The sequence below is a fragment of the Plectropomus leopardus genome, chromosome 23 (assembly GCF_008729295.1).
Source record: "Plectropomus leopardus isolate mb chromosome 23, YSFRI_Pleo_2.0, whole genome shotgun sequence".
Lineage (NCBI taxonomy): Eukaryota > Metazoa > Chordata > Actinopteri > Perciformes > Serranidae > Plectropomus > Plectropomus leopardus.
In genome coordinates, this window is record NC_056485.1 from 13969386 (window position 1) to 13986456 (window position 17071).

The 17071-nt window shown below is 38.7% G+C and overlaps 1 protein-coding gene across 1 annotated transcript in view; it reads right to left on the reverse strand.

The window, feature by feature from the left end:
- tnfsf10l (TNF superfamily member 10, like) overlaps window positions 1-17071 on the reverse strand; it is a 66936-nt gene that overhangs the window by 3986 nt on the left and 45879 nt on the right. Inside the window, exons 3-6 of the mRNA XM_042512437.1 lie at window positions 2983-3019; window positions 2792-2899; window positions 1044-1207; window positions 85-195 (exon numbers count right to left, since the gene is read on the reverse strand). Of these exons, the coding sequence (XP_042368371.1) occupies window positions 85-195; window positions 1044-1207; window positions 2792-2899; window positions 2983-3019 (420 nt within the window). The remainder of the gene's footprint in view (window positions 1-84; window positions 196-1043; window positions 1208-2791; window positions 2900-2982; window positions 3020-17071) is intronic.

The following is a 17071-nucleotide window of genomic DNA, read 5'->3' on the forward strand; positions in this document are numbered from 1 at the left end:
TTAAGGTAAAAAAGTTGTTTAAAAGTCTTTATCAGGCAAAGTAGATGTACTCTGTTTAGTGTGTAGTGCAGAGGGATAACATACCTGTATGGGGCTGGGGTAGGAGGTTTTCTTGTAGACGCACTGCACCAGCTGGTGGCTGACGCTGCGCTGGTCTCCGTCACTGGCTGCTGGGGATGGATAACGAAAATACACCTAGAGGAGGCAGAACAGAGAAATGATCAAAATGAAGCAAAATGTTAAAAAGCATGCATCTAAAACACTGAGAGGTACTTTAAATCAATGCTTTAATGATTATGTGATTAGTTAAGTTGCTGGAAAATTCAAAACATGAATTAATTTAGAACTTTAACAAATGTAACCAAGAAAGCATAGTTTTTCTATATTTGAGCAGTATTTTTCTTCAAGATCTTGTTTGTCATATAAAAACATACAACACATGATTTCTCTAAAAAGACAGTAAACAATATATAGACTCGAACAAGAATGTTCCTATTTTCTTGATATATTTTGGTTTGTTCGGGGTGTTTCTTGGTGTAAACCTTTGGGCAGTTGTGTGCAGCCCCCGGCCAATAACAGTGAATGGTTTGAACTCTGTAAAAATGTAGCAACCAGCCATCTCTCTCCTCTGTTTTGTAGATGTGAGCTGCAGGTTAATGGGTTTGAAAAGGGGCACATTTGCGAACCACACACACAGAGCAGAGAAGCCAAGCGGACAGGATGAAGCATTCGCTTAAGCTGAATTCACACAAATTCCTGCAAAGAAGCACCCTCCTGCAGGGTTGTGCAAAGGTGTGGGCATGTTTTTTGCCTTACGTAACATGAAGTCAAGTTGTAAATTCATCACCATAACTAGCATGACTTCAGCAGTCCTGTAATTTAACAAAAAATATATATGTGCAATTGTAGTAGTGATTCTATAGTAAACAATATTTTTTTTGTTTTATTGTTAAAATCCCTGTGTGGAAAGAGACACAAGTTTGTTTAAAATCTACACAAAAAAATACGAATACTGTCGAATACTGAAATTATAGTATGATCACCTGTGAGTACAGATAGTACCGCCCATCCTGAGGCACTCGTAGCTTCCCGTTGGACAGGGTCATGTTGTGCAGATGAGCTCCAAAGCTCTGATTGGCCCATGTGCGGACAACATGGCGACAGGACTGGTGGAGACCCGGCGTGGGGATCGGGTAGGGAGGGAACCCTGTTGGTGAGGAGGAGAAAAGAGTGGTGAGAAGAAAAATAGGAAGGATGAGTCGCACACCAGCGGCTCTCAGTCTGTCGAGTCATTCACATCCGCAGACGCAACATAGGAAAACCTACAGGATGTTTCAGCTGCAGTACAGTAATTGCTCACATCATAGCTACTTTTCTATCATATTTCAGATTTGTAGACGTGTGTGTGTGTGTGTGTGTGTGTGTGGTTATGCTCTGGCTTGGCAAACACAGTATGTCCCTCACCCAACTTAAAGATTATAGGATTTTTTGGAAAAAAAAAACCCATCAAAAGTCAGCCCTCAAAGTCTCCTGCTGCTGTATTTCCTTATGAGAAATCCAGACTGAATGTGTGAACCTCACCCTTTCTTCCTTCTTCCTCCTTGCCTACACTCACACACACACACACACACACACGCACACACACGCACACACACAAACACACACGCACCTACACAACACCATCCTCTCCCTTTGTCAACTCAATGGAAATAACATCAGTTGGCCTTTGCCAGATTGTCAACACCCTTCAGCTCACACGCCAGTCTCAGATGTAATGATACAAAGGTCTGGTCAACACACACACACACACACACACACACACACACACACATGAAAAACACATTTTTCTTACCGGTAACGCTGTCCTAATAAATATCTGTTAAACTGCCGCACACATTGATATACCTTGTGATCGAGCCAGTTCATAGAGCTTATTTTTTCCCAAGGAAAAGCCTCTGGGAGGAAGTGACATTTATTTGAAGTAGAAGGTCAGATAAAAGGAATCTGAAGCATTTAATGTACAACTAAACACTTCATATTTGAGATTAAGGTGGAATTTGCGCAGATAAATAACTTAATTGATAAATTAACTGAATTGATCCTTTGTACAGCAAACTAAATTTTTACGCTCCTCAGCTTGCCCTTCTATTAATGATTAAGGGGTTTATTTCAGCGAGCAGCCTGTTCCCTAAGGGAAGATAAATTACATTTCAGTTATCTGGCAGATCCTGAGTTTATGTTATAGGGCATGTGCACTGACAGAGAGATGATGCAATTTGAAAAATATTTTGTGCGTTTACAACAGCTGCTCCTACTATCCACACTCAAATGTTTGCTGTCATGCATCATCGCTTGAGTCTTACATTTCTCCTCCTAAAGCAGTAATGCAAAGCTTTTTGAGGGAAGTTTTATAACATAATAAATGCCTCACTCCAGCAGTTATTAGTGTTATTTACCAATGCTTCTCCGCATATACACACAAATCAGCACACTTGGTGTTTTACTGTTGTTCCCTCCAGATGTCTGCATCATTCAGACAGACATATATAGGCAAGGAGTGAATACTGTTTATTGCATTCGTTCTTTATGGTTTAATTGCTTCACACACAATAAAAAAAGGTGTATTCCAGCTGTCATAAACCTAAGCTAATAAACATCTAATCCTGAAATACGTGATAACACACAATCAAAAAACAGCCTCTTGGATTTTTCAGTTTACTTTACTTTTGTCTCTTCCTTAAACCCTTGACCTAAAAATAAACCAGTCGAACCCCTGACAAACATGTCTCACCTTGTGAGCTGGTGTCTCTGAGGGTCAAGTGGGCGGATGGCCTCTGGGCCACCGAGGTCATGAACTTTGACCCCGTGTTGTTGAAGGAGCGAGGCATAGTTCTGGCCTCTGAGAAGGAGAGGAAATGAAGGACTGTCAGACATGTTTGTTGCTTTGTTTTCTTTGTGTGAGAAGTAGAAAGAGAAACTCACCTATGAAGGTTTGTTTGGAGATGATGTTCTCTGTCACCTGAAGGAAAGTGAAAACATGCAGGTCACCAAAAAATAATCACCAGCAGTAAAGTTAGTGGCTCAGATCAGTCAGTACAAGTTAACCGGAGTTGAGAAAAGTTGACTAGAGATTTGTTTGCCCTCCTGTATAGGGCTTTCTTTAACATTTAAGGAAGTGAAGTTAATTATTAACCTGCAATTGTCTTGTTTTGTTCTTCCTGGGGTGATTAAATAGGAGTTGCTAACATTGCTGGTGTTGAAATCATTTCGAAACAAATCTTGTTGTTTTATGTTTTTAGAAGAGACATACAATGGGTGCGACAAATTAAAAACTTTATATTATGTACAGTTTCTTTCAGTATAATGCATCTAAACTGTACATTTTCACTTTTATGAATACATTTCACAGAGTACTTTTTTGGCAAATAGAAATAATTAAACACACAAACAAGAATTACTTCAGCGCTTTTGTAACATTGTTTTTTCCATTTTCTTGCAGCTGTGAGTAGCTCCTTCCTTTCTGTTATGCTTTGCATTATGGAAAAACAGTGTCTGTCAACACCACTCTCAGTCACTTTAATTTAAAATGTGGCATTCAAAGTCTTTTTTGTCCTTTTTTAGTGTAAATGTGCCAAATGTCACTCTGTACAAGGTTATAATTGAGTGTAGTTTGAAGTTGGAATACAGGCCACCTCCTCTCCTGCCTCCTTCAGTCATCACAGATGTTAACTTTCCCTCTTTTCTTCTCTGCAGCACACATCTCCTCTCCATCCTGTCTCTGTTTTATTTCCTCCCCTGTGTCATCCCTTGTTCTGTTTCATCTTCCCCAGATGTAGACTCATCACAGATATAAACCGACACACATACACACAGATGCATTTTCTTACTCTCACACACTCAATAATTCCCTTTTTCTCACACACTTACATGTTATTGCTCTCTGTGCCAACTGTTGCGCCTTGTTTTTGTCTTTCTCACTTTGTAAATCAAACTTGAGTCATGGCTTTGAATATATTTTCAGCTGTCTTTTATTCTTTTCTAACATCCTGTTTCTCTCTTCTCATCCTTTCATTTTAACTCCAGGGTTTAACCTTTGTCACTTTATTACCCTTTCGTTCATACATATTGTCCAAATCCCAATACAACTCTTAACCCTCAATTTTTCACGTTGTGGTCGAGGGGTAGGGGTCCCTATTCTTGTTGGAATAGATGGATAGGGTGAAGTGTAACAGCTACATGGCCCTCCTAACGGAGGTCTTTCAGAAGCCCCTTTTAGCCCCTTTCATGCTGCCTGTTCAAGGCGGGAATATCATGCCGCCCCACACATATAAGGTACGATTGCAGAATGGGCGGACAGAGTGATCTCAGCCTTAAGCTGTCACGGAGGTAGTAACAGCGGCAAAATGAACAGGACACAGAATGGGTGTGATGCTTTGACGACGTGTTATGTATGTATCATGCTATTGTTTTTAGGTCATTTTATCATAACTTTTACTAAGTCTTTGCTAATTTTGGGAAATTTTTTGTGACGTTGCTCATTGCCTTGCTCCCATTTGCTCAGGTTTTAAGGTGTTAAGTTGTGAATGAATCCTGAATGTCCTGCCAACAGAAAAAGGCTGCCTGTAGCCCGTGTAAGAGAATCACCACTGTATAAGACAACATATTTGCAATGTCTGGCGACACTTGTCGTCCCATTGGTTGTCCCATTTCATAGAGGAAGTTTTCAACCACTGTCCATTGTAACTGTTTCAAGAGGCAAGGAGACATCCAAATTGAGGTGAAAGGGTAAATTTGAAATGGGATTTGGCCTTATTCCTTACATGCTAACCTTACACATTCTTCACTTTTTCCCTCATTTTCTAACATTTTTTCTGTAATCTGTTTCTCTTATTTTTTATATCTACCTTTCTCTGGGTCTGCTTGCCTTTTGAGCAAAAGGTCACAGGTTTAATCACCTGTTACTGGTCATGAGGCCTGTCCAAAGTCCCTGAAGCAGAGCACTGGAACCCCCTGTGGTATAAATCCCCGATTAATTTGCCGAAATGCCACAAAATCCTGAATATGATTAATTTCACCAGTGTTTTTAATGGTCATCCTGCTCGAACCGTGGTGTTATTCTTGGCAGCTGCGCTCGTTTCTCCTGCATCAAACATTCAACCCAACCTGCAAATTGGACATGATCGCTCTGGGGTTTGGCGTGTGTGTGTGAGTGTGTGTGTCTGTGTGAGTGCAAGCATGGGCCCCCCTCTCGTGTATACCCTATATACTCCAAGGGGAACTCAATACAGTAAAGTACACAGCACAGACTGGGCTGTGTTAGCTCGTCTCACTAGGCGTGCCGGGCCTGCCTCTGCCTCACGTTCCTCAACTCCTAAAAGCAGAAAATTACCCGCACGCACGTGCACACACATTTGAAGAAAGAGAGAAAATTAGCAACAGATTTCTGCCCTGCATGTGGCTGTAGCCTAACAAGAAAAGTAAAAAAGAAAGGGGGAGTTTTTCGACTCCCAGACTCGCTGTGAGCTATCAAGCCTCTGTCAGGGACCTGCAGAAGTGCATGTTTTCAATATACAAGTTCAACATGTCTGCTGTCTTTAAAGCTTAAACACTCACATGGGAAAGCAGTGGATTGCTAATGAGTGAAATCAGCTGTAGAGGCTTCATGCATAATTTATGTTCCACACAGCAGTGGAAGCTTTCTGTGGCATCCTGAGAGACTTCGGACCAGCTGCATGTTTAAAGGTAAATGCGGCTGTCATGGAGTCCATTTACAGTGTTTCTTTACTCACTGTTTTCATCTGGTTTGTATTTAGAGCACATTGCATGTAGTAAGATGTTTGTACATTTAGAGGAAAAGGCATAAAAACCTGCTGGAAATTAATTGCAAGGACATTAATTAGCGAAATCAGTGTGGCAATATGAGAAATAATTTCCTGGAGGAGACTTTCATGGAAACATGATCAAAATAGTACAATTAAATTGAGATAAAACAGAAACTGGCTGTAGTAAATTACAGTTAGCCTTCATTTTAACTGCAATAAATAGTTGTGGTTTTAATAATAATCAAGAACAAATGGCTACAAACAGACAGCCTCTTCTGAAGGGAGGAAAATGGTTCCTGATATTCAAACACAAACATGCTTGTAGTAATCTTAAAACATATTCTCAGCAGCACCACAGCACATGACTCTTTTCATCGGTTGTGTGGAAACAGTGCACTCTTGGCTGCACATGTGGCTTCAGTGTGAAAATTCCTAGTTTTGTTAGAAAAAGTAACTCAAACTACGTTGTAAAAAAAAATCAAACTGACCATGTACATGTGAAACAAAATTCTAACAAAATATAACAAAAAAAAAGTCATAGCAAAGTTATGCCTTTCAAAAAGTGCCCACTTATTCACAGGTCATACATAAACCAGAAATAAAAATAACTCTTCTGTTCATGGGAAAGTGCAAAAAATGTCAACTTTAGTTTTGCATGTAGTGTAGTGGTCAGTGACCCTTGACATCTCAAAACCGATGAAATGAGGCATTTTTTTGACACTCCAGTTGTTGTAGCATGCATACCTGTGGGGCACCAAGATGACCTCTGATAACATTTGCCCCTGACATACGTTTCTTTAACACGTCCTCTTTTTCCTTTTAGCAAGCATGATAAGTAAGCAAAACATAGGTAAGATTTGATGCAACACGCCTTCCTCTCTCTGCTGTGGTTTGATGGAGGCTCTGTCCCCATTATTGACATCAGTTGTTTCATTATTCTTGCCTTCACAAAAAGATTATTTATCGGATTATTAGATAGTACCAAAAAAGGAGGGAAAATGTCCAGGAAACTATTTATAATTCTCTTAATAATATATTTTAAATTATAATGTAAGAATAATTATCAAACAGAAAAGGGAAAAAAAACAAATTTAAATAATAATAATAATAATAATAATAATAAAAAGAATAATAACAATATAATTTCTTTTCACACTTTCTTGAGGTAATTTTCTTGTTTTTTTGCTTATTTATTTGTTTGTTGTTTTTTTTTTTACTTTTTTGTTATTTTCTAGTCATTTTCCTATATGTTTTTACTAGTTTTTTGCTTATGTTTGGACCATTTCTTCTTAAGTTGCTCATCACCCTCCCATGTTTTTGAAAGAAATCAAGCTAATTTTCTCAAGTTTTAACAGGTTAAACAGTCATAACATTGCCACTCAGTGAAATGCTTTCTTACTTTTTCAAAAGCAATAAATGCTGTACATCAGACTTTGCCACATGGTTATTCATAGTGTGCTTCCATGTGGACTAAAGGCCTCTGATCTGGCTCTCTGCCGCCAGGAATAAGTCATGTTTATGTGTTTTTTGAGCTTTGCCCTTAACGAGAGTTTTAGCGATTGTCACGTGATGGTTTTGTACTGTGAAAAACTACACTCCTGCCCTCGTTAAGTGGGCCACTTTTGTTTCTAGTAAATCAGCCTGTAGCCTCTGATGTGACAAGCTTCGAAGTTTAAGTTCACTGCCATCGTGACCCTCTGAGTGTGCATGTAGGAAAGACCGACACCAAGGCACTGTCAGAGTGTGTGTTTCTGATGGCTTTATGGCAGCCTGTAACACTAGTCCAGCTGCAATAACACCAACAACAAATAAACCCTGAACTTTCCTCTTTCACCCTGTTTAGAGCAACAGACGGAGACAAAAATAGTCTGATGTCTTAATATTTTGTCTGGCCAAAAGCTAAAAAAACAAGCTTAAATGAGAAAAAGAGATGATGTGAGTAAATCCTTAAAAAACCTTGGAACTCCAAAATACTGATGTAACAGCAGGTGTTTTACCTTAAAGATGCACTCTGGAAACTGAGTCACTGCACAGCACACTGACCAGCAAAAAAAACATCCAACTGATGATTCAAATCTTTGACTTTCAGGGGGCAGCCCTAGTGACAGCTTCACAACTTTTTATGTAATTTTTACTTTCTCCTGCAATTTCACTGCAAAAAACCCTAAGAACATTGCAACATGCATCACAATTTTTTAGGAAAATCTGCTGTGAAATTTAAGGCTGCAACAATCCCAAGAACAGCCCGCAAAATTCTGGAGGGACTTGTGATATAATCCTTGACAACTGAAATCAAAGAATCATACATCAAACACCATTGATAGTTCAACATAAACTACCGATATTTCTATTATTCTGCTTTTGTGTCCCAGTACAATATTTAAAATATCTTATAAAGCTTTTTTTGACTGCACAAGTTGCATCAACTCCTAAAGTCATTTGTATAGAGATTAAATGTGAGTCCCAGCATGCAGAGTACGTGAAAGTCCTGTGCCAAAAATCAGAAGTTGGTGGGAAAACCAGAGCGAAAGATGATGGACAATTATGGGAAACAAGAGAAGAAGAGGAATGAGGATAAAAAAAGTTGGGGAAACACAGAAGAGAGTCAGAGTGGACAAGTATGGAGAAAAAAGAACAGGAGGAGGACTGAAAGAGAGGATTGAGAGAGGAAAAGAGGGACAAGTATGCACATGAAGGAGCGTTTCTTCTGCAGATTAGCAGTAGCTGCAACCCAATACTTTAATATGCTGCTCGACCCCGACAGGCCTGGACTAGCCGTGTGTGTGTGTGTGTCTGAGTGTGCAGTTCTTTGAGCTACGGCTACCAACTCTTATCAACACTAATCTGGTCTAAGAGGCTACTCATTCCTCACTGAGTGTGTGTGTGTGTGTGTGTCTGTGTTGTCCAGTTTTGGAGTGCGTGCAAATTTGATTTTTGAGTGGGGGGAAGCAGTCAGTTGAGTCGATGTGTACCAAAGATGGAGACGAAATACCTGCGTGTTTGTGTGTTTAATGGCTAATGGCGCTCCATTTAAAGCTGGACTGATGGCTAATAAGTAACTCAGACTTTGTTTAAAGACAGATTGGTATGTAGATTTGGAGAAAAAGGAATGTACACAAAGTTATTTTTTCTTAAAATTGGCCTTGCTTTTCTTCCTCCTAAGGCCAAGTTCCGTTTCAGAGTGACATCATCATGAAACAAAACCTCAACAGTTGGGTGTTTTGAAGGGTTCCTTGCATATTTGGCGTCTGCATCAACAATCAGTCTTGTTTTTCTTTTTCACTATCTCTTTCCTTTCTAAAATCTCCACTTGAGCCAGACTAGTAATTGATGCTTAGTGGAAAATCTGACCAGAAGTAACTCTCCATGAACACATCTGGAGTGATTAAGTTAGCTGTGTCAAAGTCAGGAAGCATTGTCTACTTTGGCCTTTGAATAATATTCCAGTCCAACAAGGCTTCGGAGACATGTGTTGCAACTAAAGATGGTTTTCTATATCAGTTTTTGCAGCCCAAAAAATGTTGGCATTGTATGTTTCTGCAAACCACACATATATTAAGTTTGTGCCTTTTGTAAATGTCACAATAACTCTGATTATAGGTATATGAGTTGAATCTCTCATCAGGAGGACACCATGGCATGGCTGAAGCCACAGGTCAACAAAACAGAATAATGGGTATTTTAAATCCCAAAATGATCTTTTCCTTACCATAACTAAGTAGTTTATGCCTAAACATAATTACACATTAAGCATTGTGCTGTTGAAACTTAAATAAACATAACGCTTCAACATATCTGCTACATAATAATGTACAAACTGTTACATATCTCTGGTTTGCAGAAATGTACAATGCTAACATTTACTCTGGCAACTGAGTTGATTTTTGAGTGTATACAACATCACAAAATACCGTAAAATACCAATTGCAGTTTCCTGGAGCACAAGGTGATGCCTTTGTATTGCTTTATTTGCCTGCACAAAAGTCAAAACCCCAAAGAAATTCAGTTTAGTTGTTGTACAGGATTTAATGGCATGAAGCATTGAGGTTGAAGAACTGAAACTTCTGTGTGCCAAGCGTGTGGAAAAACGGTGGCCAACGTTAAAACGTAAATGGCCCTTTAGAGCCAGTGTTTGGTTTGTCTGTTCTGGGCTACTGTAGAGACATATTCAACATATTCGATTCAATTTCTGCTAAAAGATTCCCCTATGCTGCACACTGGACCTTTAAAACAATAGAAACAAAATTTTCCTATTTTGGAAGTTGGAACAAGCAAATGTTGATGTTTTTGCTTAAACAATTAACCAACAAAAGTATTGTTGATTAGTTTAAGGCTCACAGTTTTCAAAGACTACTCTGCCAATGCAGGATTGCAACTTTATATCACTGTCGAACTGAAGATGGACAGTGGAAATAAAAAAGGGCGTGAAGGCCACGAGATACGGCAGAGAATATACAGTAAAAACACTTTGTGCTAAGAATACAAAACATTGTTTTACTTCTCCATCTCCATAAATGCTCCATTAATGCCTGGACTGTGGAAAACCTTAACATTTTCTATTATACTCTACAATGAAAAAGAATATTTGTTGCACCAGTGTGTTGGGTGATGGACCTTTTTTGCTCTTGTTTCACTCACATGAGCAGCTCTGAAAAGCATGATTGTCTAAACATATTACAAAATGCAAGAGTTATTTTATATCCCTCTGACGTATCGGTCTTGTACATTAAAGTAAGAGCGATAGTGCCAGTCTTGTGACTGTGATTTACTCTGAGACTAAACAAGAGTCACCCATTAGCAGTTTATCGGTAAGAAACAGCCAGTAAAGGTTTTATGACAGGTAACGCACCAGTGGCTGACTCGATGCCAGTCACTGATAACTGACCTGTTTGCTGTGGGAGTTTCCTGCCAGACAAATGTTGTGTACAGCTGAGGAAGCAGTTGGCTTTACACACATGAGAAAGAGCAGATTGATATCACCCTTTATTGCTTTTCGACTTCAGTTCAGATGAGACTTCAGGTTATTACCTCGGTTCTCTTCCTCGGGCTCTTTTATCGATTTCACCACACAGGATGAAACTGTTTATACACAACAAACAGCACATTATTGAGTCAGTTCTCACATTTACCTTCCTTTACGTGTTTGTTTGTGTTTCTTTCTGTATTGTTCTCTCCGGTTCCTCTGCAGGAGGACAACAAACAAACTTCAGGCAAGGAGGCAGTTTCTACATTGCTGACTACTGCATTAATTCTGTAATTCTCTTCTGTCTCTGTCCCTCTCTGTGTCTCTTTATGTCTCTCTATCTCTGTCTGTCACCCTTAATCTCTTTCACAACATGGTTTTACTCCTAAGAACACAAACAGCATGAAACTAGGCCAGGGGCGGGGTTGTTTTAACGCCTCAGTTTTCTGTTCCTTACACTCTGAGTGTTTTAAGTTTCGTTTCACACAAGCAATATCAATATCAATATCAATACAAATACCTGTATGGGTACGTCATAACTAACACAGCGGTTTCTGTAGACCTTTATGTCAGCCATGATCTCCAGTATGAAAAAAAGATGAGACAATTTAGTTGTTTTTTTTATTCCCATAATTGATATTCCCAATTATATTCCTGATGTTGTAATAATTAAAAATATTACTTAAAATATAGTCAGTGAATATGGTTATGTGGAGTAAATGCTTATTATACCCCTTACATCAAGTTATTGCTGCAAAGTTTGTGTTAAATTGATTGAATCCGTTAAATGAGCTATTCCTATCAGATGATTCTACAATGAAGTGGATGTTGTGATTGAGATATCCCATCAGAATAATAATACATAATCTCGTTGTTCATGCCCCAATCTCATCAAAATATTGTGACTTGAGTCATCAGTGCTGATTTCTGTGTCTTTCTGTTTCTGTGTTCCCAGAAACACTTGCATAAAAACATTTATGATTTCTGCGTGATAAGTCACAAAAACAACAGTGTCCCTGATGCTTGCCTCAGCACTTCTCATGTTTGCATGTAAATATAATCATTGGCCTCTTTTGCTATCACTTTTTATTGTTTCCAGTAGTACTTTGGCCGTGTCGGTTGGTGCTGACACACCAAAACTTAAAGCCGTTAGAGGAGTGATGTATGAAAATAAAACCTAGTGCAGGAATAACAAACTACTACTGCATTTAAAGTAGTATACAAGCTTTGCATGTGTATCATTACCCCGTTAATGTGTAAACATGAGTGGCATCATCACAGAGGTTCAGTGGACTGGCTATGTCACATAGATGCATGTTTGTAATCACAGGTCATGCTGTACATATTCTGATGCCAGTGAACTTCACACAGTAGTATTATGTTTATTTTGAATCTTGAATTGTGGGTGCATTGTGCTAAAGTAATGATCATATTTAGTTTTTCATTGCCCTCTTACTATTTTTTTTTTTTAAGAAATAAAGCCATTTCGCTCGAGTTTCAAAGAGTTAACAGTGCAAGGATATTTCCTGTTTCCAAGCATCACCAACTCTCCAGAATAGTAGACATTGTTAATACAATGATTTCCTGGGTCGGCACACGCTGGCAACTTTACCCTGGCTGCTTTTTGGCTGTAAGTCATGTCCCGTGTAGGGCCACAGGTGCTACAGGTGACACAGCGTTACATGATGTGACCAGTGTGTGATGCACATATAGTGCAAGCAAAACTAGACTCTCGTAAAAATATAATACAGTGAGCAAATCAGCTGACAGTGACTCAGTGTTTTAAAATAACTGTCATACCTGGCTGCTAAAGAGAAACCAATACGATGATCAGTGTCCAAACTGTATTAGTCAAAGTGCAAATCAAGAGGGAGCTCTCAGGCAGTTATTATTCATTTCCTTCAGTACCTTACATTTAAGGTACTTTACATTCAGGTGTCTTATGATATTTGCAGTTTAGTTTTATAGAAATACTGTTTTCAAGGCATTTTATTGTAATGTTAATTAGCTTATTTTGCATGTATACTAGGGTCTGTTTCATTAATATTTTGCTCAGCCTAGCAGTGATTTTGTTTTTGCAGCTTGACTCTGGCAAATGTGCAAAATAAGTGCTTCCATGTGTATGTGGTGTATGCATATATGTATCCGCAAACCAGTCAAATTGCAGTTACAGTTTGCATCTTTCCCCCGGCAGCACAAAAGAAAGATACAATAATCAGTTTCAAGAGGCACCCAAGATTTGTGTCACCAATTCAGTCTCTGACTAAATGTCTCCCTTTCTGTTCCTGGAAATGACTTTGAATATTGGCCAGAAAAGTGTTTTTTACGGATTATTATGATGTCATTTGATGATTGTCATTTGAGTGAAACCTTCTCCTAATTAGTGTATGAATTATTGTTTTACTGCCTAAAACATGTCCCATGAGGTCAAATTTGCTGAAATTTGCTTTTTCTTGATGTATTGCATTCACATAAATCTATTCATTGCTGAGTCCAAGTGGACGTTTGTGCCAAACCTGATGAAACTCCCTTAAGGTGTTAGATGTGAGATATTGCATTCACAAGAATGAGACAGACGAGTTCACGGTGACCTTGAACTTTGACCTTTTAAAACCAAAATCTGATCAGTTTATCCTAGAATCCAAGTGGATGTTTGTGTTGAATGTGAGGAAATTCCCTCAAGGCTTTCTTGAGATATCACATTCACACCAATGAGACGGAGACAAGGTCACATTAACATTTAACATTGTCGACCAAATTCTAATCAGATCATCATTAAGTCCAAGTGTATTCTTATGCCAAATTTGAGCTATTGTGTTAAAAAGAATGGGATGGACGTATGGACCTTCGGACGACCACCCCGAGAACATAATGCCTGTCATGGTTGTCGCTAGCGTGTAGGCATAAGAGCACAGATTCATCTGTAACATATGATTCATAAACTTCCAATCCAATGCCTTCATACATCTGCTGCACCTGACAGGTCAAAACAAAGTTTAAGATCTAGTTTGGCCCACACTTGCTTGTCTGTGGTTCACAATAAAACATCTCGTAAGACCACAGCCTCTTTTGAATATGCTCGGGGGGAAAAAAGAGTGCAGCCCTTATGAAAGATCTATTATTAAAAAACAAATTTTGTCAGTCTCTCTAAAGCCTGCAAGGTGGTGAGCCTCAAACGCTTATTGTTTAGACTGTCAAAACCATTTATCACTGGTTTCAGACTTTCTGCTTATAGTCACTGTGATGACTTCATAGGAGTTGTGTGTTTATTCATTTATCTCACAGTCGTGTTTATGCCAGCTTTCCCATTTTTTTTTCATGCTGACAGCAAAAGCAGACTGTGAACCAGGAAGTCAGTGCACATCTAGGGTATGGCTATAAATAAAAAGAGATAAAAGCCCTAGCCAAGGAGACTGTGTGGTCAAGAGATGATATAAGACATGAACACAACAGTTTCAGGACTCACAGAAACACATCCTGCGGCCGGGGGGGTGGGGTGGATGGGACTTTTCCACAGAAACGAATTCAATAAAACTTGAATCAACAAATGCATCCTTGATCGCGTTAATGGGACCATGACTCCATCAGACGCAACCAAAATGTCACATTTTTAAGGTTGCATAAAAGCCTTGTTTAAACGGAGACAATGTCTGGCCTGTTTGTCCCAATAGATCTTCTGTTGATTTTCAACTGAAGCTAGAAGCCAAAAAAAGAAAAAATGTAACAGTATAACAATATTTGGTCTGTAAACCTTTTCCATCCTTATAAGGATTTACTAGAGCTGTGTTGCCTGATTCAACCCATTGAAACCTGAGAAAATCATCTTGATTTCTTAAAAAGAAAAACATGGGAAGAAAGCAATGAACAAGGAAAGAAGAACTGACCCCAAAAATTAGCAAGAAATTGGTTAAAAGTACAAAAAAATTACTTGAAAATTTGTAAAATAAATAAATTTTTAAAAAAAAACCAAAAAACCCAGACAACGAAATGACTTTTTAAAAAATGCTAAAAAAAAATCTGGAACATAATTTTAAATATGTAATTATGATAATTATAAATACAGTTTTTTTCCATAGCTTTTTCTTTTTTTTTTTTTGTGTACGTATGTTGTACATACGCAAACATTTAGAAATGAGGCCCCTAGTTATTAAAACACTAATGAGGAAGTTTCAAGTTAAATAAATCAGTGTTTTTGAGACAGGCTCTTGCTGCTAACTATGGTGGCTGATGCAAAAACCCAATTGGCTCTATGAAGAGCCAGTGTTTGGTTTGTCCATTCTCAGCTACTGTAGAAACATGGCAGTGCAACATAGTAGATTAGGTGGTTGAGGACCTGCTCTCCATGTAGATATAAACGGCCAATTCTGAGGTAACAACACAACAATTGTTTTTTTTTCCAGCTGATATTTACACAAAAGAAAACATCTTATTATATTCCGTCCTAAATCCTACACACTGGACTTTTTTTTGGGTGACAGCCCCTTATTTCAAGAGCCAAAAACCCAACAGGCTAAGATTTATGTTCTAGATAAAACACTGAGCACATGTAGCCTATCCATGTATAAGTCCATGATAATAAAAAGCTTTTGAAAGTTATGCAGAACTTGTCAGTGAGATTAAGATGTAAATGTTAAAGCCAATATGAGCAGTCAGGAGAACTTCATAAATCACAACATGCTGAATGCCAGCGTCTGGCTCCTGTTGGTACATTTCCATCTCTGCCCTGCTTGTTTTCAAACCAGAGGAGGGAAAGTGTTGATGTGGAGAATAAAAGTCACATGAGGCTTCATGCTGGAGTTAGAGTTGTGTAATGTGATGCTTCACAGGTGCATTTATAATGCTGACAGTGAGCTTTATTGTGAGTTTTGAAATACCGCAAGAATGCGCCGTGTGTATAAATAAGATTGAAAACATGCAATAAATTCATCTGATGGGAGCGTTCTGCTTTGTGGAAATTCCCTTAAGATCATATGAGTCCCACATTTAATCAAAGTATCGTGACCGCAGCACTGGTGCTTCTTGTCTTCTGTGTTGAACAGCTGACGCAAAAGAAGCTACAGAAAATATCAGAGTGAAGGAGCAGGGATGCGAAGATGGAGGTAGAGGAGGGATTTTTTGGTACAGGAACTGAGCCTGAGGGATGAATGAGGAGAAGGAGGGTGGTCGACGCCAGACACAGAGGTCTTTTGTGTTTGAGTATCAGCTGGAAATCACTAACAACACTGCAGCCCTCCACCCCTCCCTGTATGTGTGTGTATACACAGCATGTCAATGACTGACATTTGCTTTTGAATAGCCCACTGTAGAAGAGAATAAGATAAGGAATTGTTGCTCAGAGGCCGACTTGTTTCTCCAGCATGTGTTCGTCACTCTGAATAACCATGTTAGTACGGTTACATCATTGCATCTCTTCATCATTAGAGCACAATAACAGGAGAGTCATACATACAATATTCATTTGTGTCTTTATGCCTGTTAATATTATAAACTTCACCTTGTGCTACCCTCAACCAAAGCACCACGTTTTTATCATTCCTGAAATCTTACAGGATAACGCTGCGTTAGCATGGAATCTGACAGAAACCATTTTAGTGGACAAGAGCAGGACAGTAAAATTATGTGAGGCCGGCAGTAAGTATGGTAATATGGCATCATCATTCAAAGTTATAATATCTGAACTTTCAGCCATCCTCCACAATCAAATCCACAACTGGAAGTTATGTAGCTCCCTCACAGGAAGAAAACACAGATAATCTGGACAGTTAGTGGACATTACTACAGGGTTCCCACTGTCATGAAACCTGGAAAAGTCATGGAATTTCATAATCTCGTTTTACAGGCCTTGAAAAGTCATGGAATTAGTAAAAAACATTGAAATACATTTTTACAGTAACCTTTCAGAGATTACCTTCTATGTAATGTAACAGCGAATTTATTTCCTGTAAGATAACTGTTTACATAACGTAACTCAAATATGCGTCAACTTGGGGTCACACAATATGTCACAATTCAGCATCGACACAACGATGTGCAGTAGTTGTATCAAAAGACGTACATGTCAAATAAGGCATATTAACTCAAAAAACTAATTTGCTGATTGATACAAGTGGAAAACTTTCCATGACTAACATCTGCGTGTGTGAAGATAAGATATGGGAAGACACAGTGAAGCACATGCTTTTCCAAAATTTTATCATTCGTCCTTGAAAAGTCATCGAAAAGTTTTGAAATTTTGTTCATGAAAGTGTGTGGGAACCCTGTTACCAGAATAATTTCCTAAAATTAT